At 43.8% G+C, this 9715-nt stretch overlaps 1 protein-coding gene across 1 annotated transcript; it reads left to right on the forward strand.

Moving 5' to 3' along the window:
• Positions 1-5652: 5652 nt before the first annotated feature.
• On the forward strand, positions 5653-8035 carry LOC122935340. The gene is made up of 3 exons (XM_044291106.1): positions 5653-5891; positions 5985-6590; positions 8030-8035. The coding sequence occupies exons 1-3, from the start codon at positions 5835-5837 to the stop codon at positions 8033-8035; spliced, it is 669 nt and encodes a 222-aa protein (XP_044147041.1). The 5' UTR covers positions 5653-5834.
• The last annotated feature ends 1680 nt before the right edge of the window (positions 8036-9715 follow it).

The raw sequence follows: 9715 nt of genomic DNA on the forward strand, positions 1-9715 counted from the left end.
TTTCTAAGCCCGAACGCAAGGCTATGGAAGATTATATTAAGGAGAGCCTTGCTAAAGGGCATATTAGACCTTCAGTCTCTCCTATGGGAGCAGGTTTTTTTTTTTTAAGAAGGATGGTGGTCTTAGGCCTTGTATTGATTACCTGAGATTAAATAAAATCACTGTCCAAAATAGATACTTTCTCCAATTGATTCCGGATTTATTTAACCAGGTTCTGGGGGCAACCTGGTTTTCCAAGATTGATCTGAAAGGGGCATACAATCTAATCCGAAACAAGGAGGGAGACGAATGGAAGACAGCGTTCAATTCTCCGATAGGACACTTTGAATATCAGGTGATGCCTTTTGGACTCAGCAATGCCCCAGCTGTGTTCCAAAACTTAATGAACAATATTCTTAGGGAGTTCTTAGGTAAATTTATTATTGTCTAACTTGACAACATTTTGATATTCTCTCCTGATTTCGAATCTCATGTGTTTCATGTCAAACAAGTGTTAGAGGTGTTAAGGGAGAACCAGCTATCCGCTAAGCAAGATAAATGTGTCTTTGGTGTACAGGATATACTGTTTCTAGGGCATGTTCTGACTCCTCATGCCTTTAAGATGGATCCTGGTAAGGTTTTGGCAATTAAGGAATGGGTAAGGCCTTCATCCTTAAAGGCCTTACAACGGTTTTTGGGTTTCGCTAATTACTATTGTAAATTTATCATGAATTTTTCTGCAATTGCTAAACCATTGACCGACCTTACTAAGAAAGGGGCGGATTTGGAGAATTGGTCTACCAAGGCCATTTCTTAATTTAAAACATTAAAAAAGGCATTTAGTAGTGCTCCCATTCTGATCCAGCCTGATCAGGAGAAACCCTTTATTGTGGAGGTCGATGCGTCCGAGGACGGCGCAGGAGCAGTCCTTTCACAAGGTCCTGCTAGCCTCACTAACCTGAGACTGTGTGCCTTCTTCTCCAGGAAATTCTCTCCCACAGAGAGAAACTACAACATAGGAAATAGGGAGCTGCTGGCTATTAAATGGGCATTTGAGGAGTGGAGGCATTTTTGGAGGGGGCAAGGCATCGGGTAACTGTTCTCACTGACCATAAAAACCTAATGTTTCTCGAGTCTGCTAAGAGGTTAAATCCCCGGCAAGCCCTATTGGCTCTGTTCTTTTACCCGTTTTGATTTCTCCATTACGTTCAGGCCGGGAAGTAAAAATGTGAAGGGAGACGCATTATCTCGGAGCTTCCATGCTTTTTAACCCACTGAGGCACCGCCTAAATCCATCCTACCAGCAAACATATTCTTAGCGGCTCTAACCCAGGATATCTCGGCTTGCATTAAGGCTGAACAACATCTGGCACAGGCATCCACCCCAACAGATAAGTTGTTTGTTCCCGTACAATTTTGTCTCCAGCTGTTGGGGAAGTTTCATGATTCTGCCCAAGTCGTTCCACATTCATAATGTATTTAATAAATCTCTACTTAAAAAGAATTTTGAACCTGTTGTACCGTTAAAAGCCTCGCCTCTGCCGATTCTTGTTAGTGATGCTGTCGAGTATATGGTGTCTAAGATAATGGATGTCAGGAGAGTGCGTAATTCCTTACAGTACGTGGTTATAAGGGAAAATAATAGCAATCTGAATACAGAATGCATAGAAAAATAGCGCTGGAGGGGTTAAAAAATAAATAAAAAATGTTTTTTATTTTCACTCCGGTCATCACATGATCCATCACATGATCTTTTACCATGGTGATGGATCATGTGATGACTGGAGTGACGTCACCACAGGTCCTGTTCCTCCACACAGCTAAGATCAAGACAGAAGGAGATGACGGCTTTGCGATCAAGTGGACTAAGGTGAGTTAAATTCTTATATTTTTTTTTAACCCCTCCAGCGCTATTGTACTATGCATTCTGTATTCAGAATGCTAATATTTTCCCTTATAACCATGTTATAAGGGAAAATAATAATGATCGGGTCTCCATCCTGATCGTCTCCTAGCAACCATGCGTGAAAATCGCACCGCATCCACACTTGCTTGCGGATGCTTGCGATTTTCACGCAACCCCATTAATTTCTATGGGGCCTGCGTTACATGAAAAACGCACAAAATAGAGCATGCTGCGATTTTCACACAATGCATAAGTGATGCGTGAAAATCACCGCTCATGTGAACAGCCCCATAGAAATGAACGGGTTGGGATTTAGTGCGGGTGCATTGCGTTCAACTCATGCATCGCATCCGCGCGGAATACTCGCCCGTGTGAAAGGGGTCTTAGTGTTCTACCCAGCAGGGTTTGAATTTAATTATATTTCACATCAGCCAGGTTTTATTCCTGTAGTGATTAATGTGGTAATAGCACAATCTAGAGGTGTTAAAAATGTACTACACTTTGTTTTTCTGTTAATAAATATTATTGTATTGTGGGAGGTGTAAAGCATTGTGGGAGTGTAAACCCCCAGACATCAAGTACACACCAACAGAGCTGTTCTTCTGCATATCTTCTTAAATTCCACCATCCTTGTGCAAGCATATCTGGTGAGATAGATCTCCCTTGTCTCAGGGATATTGGGCTATGCAGTGCTGTTTAGCTAGGTATAAGTGTTACTCAGGGAAGAGGTTGTAACTGTTAGATGCTTGACATTTTGGACATGTGCCCAGTGTTAATGTAATGTTATAATACATGCTGTTCTATGCTTTCTGCTGATACATGTTATGCCTTAGCCTTACACAAGTTCTTGTATTCTTATAGTTTTACCAATCTCAAATAGTGATGAGCGGCAGGTGCCATATTCGATTTCGACAAAATTTTGTTTTATATTCGTCGAAATCGAATATTCGTCATTATTCTAGTTATCGCGATTAATATGCAATTTAAATAGTCGCGTATTGCGATTTTAACTTAAATTTTAACTTACTCTCCTATTGCAATAGCAATGCGATTAATTCAAGTTATAATAATCAAAATTCGATTTCAACTTAATTCTACACTAATATGGAATATAGCAGTGCTAAGCTGAAATCGAAATTCGATTAATTCAAGTTATAATAATTGAATTGCAATTTCAACTTGGACCTGGTTTGCTATGGTTGGCTTGGCAGAATTAGCGAATATGACGAATGTATTCGTCATATTCCACAAAACGAAGATAACAAAGTATTCTCCATATTAACGAATATGGAATATAGCAGTGTTAAGTTGAAATCGCAATTTGATTATTATAACTTGAATTAATCGAATTGCGATTTCAACGTAATTCTCAAATCCGACAGTACATTCTAGTATATGGAGACATTCCCATGGTGATGGGGACGCTCCATGAGCACGGAAGTCGGCAGAAGCGGCAACGGGCACTGACTGGAGCAGCAAGGAAGCCAGGAATCCTAAGAACAGGTAAGAACAACTTTAGGGAAGTGGGAAAGAAAATAATATAACAAAAAATAAACGAATATTCGAAATATCGAATTTATAGCACCATATTCGAAATATTCGCAAATTAGCGAAGTGCCGATATTCGCTAAATAAAATTGATATTCGAATATTCGCGCTCAACACTAATCTCAAATACTCCTGTTTGCCAATAAACAAGTTAGACTACAAAGAACAGTCCTCTTATTTGGAAGACAGGAATGATTTATGCTGAATGTCAGACTGCACACTGTGTGAACGTGTATGAAGACAGAACAGTAAAACAGATGCTAGTCACCAGCAACAGTGGATCTGACTACACAGAGCCACCATCACACACGTGGTGCTTCATATAAGATTGCAGCGGCTGCCATAAAGTAAAAAAAAGCAAGAGTGCATTTGCCAGCAAGTGCAACACGATCCATACCACGCTGAAGTCCATTTCTTCATAGACTCAGTTCGCATAGAGACATTAAGCAGCCAGCAAAAGGCACACAATGCCGTAGCTGAGGCTGCAAAAGTAAGGTCTTCCCTTGCTGCACAAGAGATGCAACTAAAGCTAAGGAAAGCAGACCAAGAAACAGAGAGTACGCCTGCAAGCGTCATTGGAAAAACTTGCTGCAGAGAAAGAAGCAGCAGCCGCAATAGCCGAAGCAGAGTACCTGGAAGCCTTGGAGTTCCCTGAATCTGAGAAACTTAACCAAGTACTTGGGCCAGACCTAGATGAACAAGATCCAACACAGCATGTCTCAGAATACGTTCATCAGCATCCCAGGACAGATGACAACTGTGATCCAGTATAGCAGCCAGCTTATACAGAGTGCCAAAGATCCTAACTTGAACCACAGTACCTCAAGCAGGACAGTATACGACAAGGCTATGCTGACCGCAACTACTGCCCTACAGAACAAAAGCTACAACCTTTGCTTCGACTTAAAGGGACATGCTTCGTGTCATAACGGTTTTATACAGACTTCCCTAAGCCAGAAACCCCTAAAAGGTATGGTGATACACTACACATGCAACATAACAACACACCGGGTAGTATTGGTGCCATGGCTGCCATGGACTTTGATAAATTCTTTGCTAAACGGGAGCTGGTTACCAAGAGACTTATAAAGTTCACTGATCGTAGCTAGAACTACAGGGCATGGCGAGCCTCCTTCCAGAACACCATAATAGACTTAGACCTTTCCTATAGTGAGTAGTTAGATCTCGTGGTAAAGTGGCTTGGAAGCGAGTCTGAGACATTAACATAAACTATCCTGGCAAAGGCCTAAAGATGGTGTGGAAAAGATTTGATGAGTGTTATGGGTCAATAGAAGCTATAGAAAATGCTTTATTTAAGAGAATTTATAATTTTCCAAGAATAGTGGGTAGGGGTAACCAGACGCTCAGGGAACTCAGTGACTTGTTAATAGAGGTACAGGTTGATCAGGCAGAAGGAGATCTACCAGGGCTAGTATTCCTGGACACTGCCAGAGGTATCAACCCGATTGTCCAAAAACTCCCATATAACCTACAGGAGAAGTGCATGGTTTTCATTATAATCAGGTTTTTAATGTACCATTTCCCCCTTTGTGGTGTTTGTAGACTTTGTTACTCAACAGGCAAGGATCAGAAACTATCCCAGTTCTGACTTTACATTGTCATGTTCCACTACCCCTGGTGTCAAACCTCAAAAAACAGCAGTGGCAGTCCACAAAACTAACGTTGCCTCCACAGGTTCTCCTTACAAGCCATTTAAGTCTTCTCATGAAGAGAAAAAATTTAAAGATCTTACCAAAGATTTCCCTTTTGCCCATGACAGCACTCTTGAGAGACCGCCTCCATCCAGGACAGGAAACAGGAACTTTCGTGGAGAGCTCATAAGGAGGAGCATGGCCCCGAGACCACCAGTTCCTGTTTCCTGTCCTAGACAGAGGACGGTTTGTGGAGAAGAGGAGAGAAAAGCTAGGCTGCAGGGCCCCGGAGGAATTTTTCTAAAGTGGGGTTACCTGTTCCGGCATAAGTCTCCTCTAGGAGCCGCCGGCCGGAGTCTGGTGTCTGCTGCTGGGGTCTGGCTTACGCTGCACTGGCGATACTCTGCAGTCCCGGGCTCACCGAGAGGTGCGTTCGGCACGCCGGTCCTTCCTGACAGTGCTCAGGCGGGCCGAGGCCTTCTTCTTGCCGCGCGCAGGGGGAACCAAAATCTCGCGATCCCAGCGAGATCCGGGTCTCGGTAAGAGACTTCCGGTTTTTGGAACGCACGTAGCGTGCGTTCCGGAAGTAGGAAGTGCCTTCTCCTACTTAGGCCGCAGAGGGTTTCCAGCAGGACCCGACCGAGGAGATTGGACCCACAGGCGCACGGTCAGCAGCAGCCCAGCCAGCCAGCCTTACAGGAAGCCAGATTTCCTTGGATCCGGGGAGTCACTCTCTATCCCACAGCAGTATGGAGGAGGAGAGTGCCCAACGCGCCGATCAACAGGAGGGTCATGAGATCAGACCGGTACTCCTGGTGGGGTAAGGGGGATCATTCCCCACCATTTATTTCATTTTTTAGGCTAAATCTCCTTTCCCTCTTGTTTCTTCCTGCATTTAGACTACAAAAGAGGGCCCTAGAAAGGCAATTTCAAAGACCAGAGGGAAGGAGTGTGCCGTCTGTAAAAAGAAACTGGCCCCCTCTTGGTTGAAAAAGCTATGTCAAAGTTGTATTGAGAAACTAGTGGAGGAGGAGTCCCCATCCCTTCTACAGAGTATTAGGGAGATGGTAAAGACGGAGGTCTCGGATTCCCTGAAAGATTTCAAAAAGAGCTTTCCCGCTGTAGCCTCTACCTCCCTGGGAACCAGATCAAGCACGGCTAATAGATCTGACTCAGATCCCTTAGAGGATAGTGATACGGGAGAAATCCTAGATAGCCCAGACTCGTCCCAGGATGAAGAATCCACGGGCAGGCCACTTTTTTCCCCCGATGATACGGAAGCTTTACTAAAAGCAGTTTGTGCGACTATGAAAGTAGACGAACCCAAAGACCCAAGATCCGTTCAGGATATCATGTTTGGTGATCTCGGGCAGAAAAAATCTAGAGTATTTCCCGTTAACGAGAATATAAAGTTTTTAATACAGAAGGAATGGAAAAGACCCGATAAAAAATTTTTTGTGCCAAAAAATGTAAAAAGGAAATATCCCTTTGACGAGGCAGACTCAGTAAACTGGGACAGACCTCCTAAATTAGATGCACCTGTTGCAAAAATTTCAAAAAAATCGGCCCTTCCGTTTGAGGACTTGGGTTCTCTTAAAGACCCTATGGATAAGCGAGCAGAGGTTTACCTAAAAAAAGTTTGGGAGACCTCAGCCCAAGCATTCAAACCAAATATTGCCGCCACATCCACTGCTAGGTCTCTGAAATTATGGCTAGAAGAATTGGAATCTCACATTCAGAACAAGACCCCGAGAGATCAATTGTTAGCCGTTTTCCCCACTCTACTTAAAGCAGTAGACTTTATTTCTGATGCATCAGCAGATGCTTTAAAATTAAATGCTAGGTCAGCTGCTCTTTCAAATTCAGCCAGACGAGCTATTTGGCTAAAAGGTTGGTCGGGAGACACAGGATCTAAAAATAAGCTTTGTGCAATTCCTTGTCAGGGCGATTATCTTTTTGGATCCGTCTTAGACGACCTTTTGGATAAAGCCTCGGACAATAAAAAAGGATTCCCTGTCTCCAGACCCCCGAAAAAACAACGGTTTTTTCGCAAAAACAAGAAGGATTTTTTTAGGGGGCAGAGGAAAGACTTCAGAGCTGACAACAAGAATAGGAAAAGCAAGGGGTTTCTCTTCAGTTCCCAATCCTCCTCAACCTCTAAACCATCACAGCAATGACGGTTTCTCTCCCGTGGGGGGCAGACTTTCTCTCTTCCTCTACACCTGGGAAAAAATCTCCTCAAGTCCCTGGATTTTAGGCGTTATAAAGGAAGGGTTTTGTCTAGAGTTTGTCTCCCGCCCACCGGACAGATTCAAAATCACGAATTTTCTAGGAAACCCGGGGAAAAATCTAGCCTTACAACAAGAGATTGCATCCCTACTTCGGAAAAATGTTCTAATTCCTGTGCCGGAGGCAGAGAAGGGCGAGGGTTTTTACTCCTCCCTTTTTCTGGTCCCCAAACCGGATGGAACATTCAGAACTATTATAAATCTAAAGGATTTAAATCAATTCCTCTCTTACAAAAAATTCAGAATGGAGTCGATCCAATCAGTCATAAAACATCTATTCAGGGGCTGCTTCATGGCTACGATAGACGTAAGAGATGCGTACTACCACATTCCCATTCGGCTAGACTGTCAAAAATTCCTCAGAGTCACGGTTTCTATAGGAGGTCACATCCAGCACTTACAATACACAGCCCTTCCCTTTGGGATTTCTCAAGCTCCCAGACTTTTCACGAAAGTCATGGCAGAAGTCATGGCTCATGTAAGGGAAAAAGACATTTTACTAATTCCTTACCTAGACGATCTCCTGGTGGTAGCAGAGTCAAAATCCATTCTAGAAGCACACCTCAAAAAAGTAGTGCAGATTCTAGAAGACCTCGGCTGGCAAATAAACGGAGAAAAATCCCATTTAATACCTTCCCAAGTTTGTATCTTTTTAGGGATGATACTGGACTCAAAGAAACTACTCTGTATTCTACCCCAGGACAAGATTCAGAGATTAATACAACAGGTTCAGTCCCTGATATCGGCAGAGAACTCTACTATCAGACAAGCAATGGCGGTCTTGGGCAGAATGACCTCCACTATACCAGCGGTCAGTTGGAGCCATCTTCACTCCAGACCCCTACAGTGGCAAATTCTGAAGGAGTGGCAGGGCTCCCTCCGCCCATTAGATACACCTTTCACACTCACCCCCCAAGTGATCCAGTCCCTTCACTGGTGGCTGAACCCCGTAAACCTGTCCCAGGGGCTCCCTTGGTTCCAACAAGACTTTGTTACCCTTACCACCGAAGCAAGTCCTTCCGGTTGGGGGGCCTGTTGCCAAGGGTACTTAAGACAAGGTGTTTGGGAAAGAGAGCAGAGTCTAGACTCCCAAAACATGAGGGAACTGAGGGCGGTCTTTTTCGCCTTAAAAGAGTTTCTTCCTTTACTACAGGGAAAATCTATAAAAGTTTTTTCAGACAACGCCACAGTGGTCTCCTATCTGAACAAACAAGGAGGAACCAGATCAGAAAATCTTATGCAGTTAACAACGGATATCTTTTCCCTTATAATTCCTTCTGTGCCGTCCCTTATGGCAATACATCTAAAAGGTACAGAAAACACTAGACCAGGGGGAATGGTGTCTGAACCAAATGGTGTTCGATCAAATAATTCGACTTTGGGGTCGTCCTCATCTGGATTTGTTTGCCACCAGAGAAAACAGAAAGTGTCATTGTTTCTTCTCCCTCAGCGCGAGAGATTCACCAACAGGGATAGATGCCTTCTCCCTTCCCTGGCCGAACCAGCTCCTCTACGCCTTTCCTCCATTAAGACTTCTTCCAAGATTCTTACAGAAGCTGAGACAAGAAAGAACAACAGTGATCTTAATTGCTCCTTTCTGGCCCAGAAGAACCTGGTTCACCTGGTTGAGGAAGCTATCCTTGACGGACCCTTGGATTCTCCCGGAGAGGCAAGATCTTCTATCCCAAGGACCAGTCAATCATCCGAGTGTGAAGCAGTTACACCTAACAGCATGGCTCTTGAGGGGGAAATCCTAGAAAGTAGAGGACTCTCCAAGAGCGTAGTTTCCACTTTACTATCCTGCAGAAAGGATGTCACCTCCTCTATTTATCTCAGGATTTGGAACACCTTCCAGAAGTTTGCCAAGGATCCAGTGAATCCTTTAAATCCCCCACCTATGTGTAGGATTTTAGATTTTTTGCAAGCTGGGCATGAAAAAAATTTGAGGCCAAGTACTCTTAAACTACAGGTATCCGCTTTGAGTGCGTTCTTTGATTCTCCCATCGCTAGCCACCCGTGGGTCCGAAGATTCTTTAAAGCCATCAGCAGGCTTAGGCCTATACCTGGACCTTCAATTCCCCCCTGGGACCTCAACTTGGTCCTCACTAGCCTCACAGAACCTCCCTTTGAGCCACTTAAACAGTTACCTATAAAGATCTTGTCTTTCAAAACAGGGTTTCTTGTAGCAATTACCTCAGCAAGGAGGTTTGGTGAGATTTCAGCCTTCTCTACCTCGCCTCCTTACACTAACATCTTAGATGATAGGGTTCTCATTAAACCAGACCCTTCCTTCTTACCGAAAGTGGTTTCTATGTTTCATAGAACGCAGGACATTATCCTTC

Source organism: Bufo gargarizans, chromosome 4, assembly GCF_014858855.1.
Source record: "Bufo gargarizans isolate SCDJY-AF-19 chromosome 4, ASM1485885v1, whole genome shotgun sequence".
NCBI classification, from domain to species: domain Eukaryota; kingdom Metazoa; phylum Chordata; class Amphibia; order Anura; family Bufonidae; genus Bufo; species Bufo gargarizans.

Excerpts from the sequence above, each read along its gene's own strand:
- LOC122935340 (XM_044291106.1), top strand. The coding sequence starts at position 5,835 with ATGGAGGAGGAGAGTGCCCAACGCGCCGATCAACAGGAGGGTCATGAG. Across the intron at positions 5,892-5,984 it reads AGGGTCATGAGATCAGACCG|ACTACAAAAGAGGGCCCTAG; the intron begins GTACTCCTGGTG and ends TCCTGCATTTAG.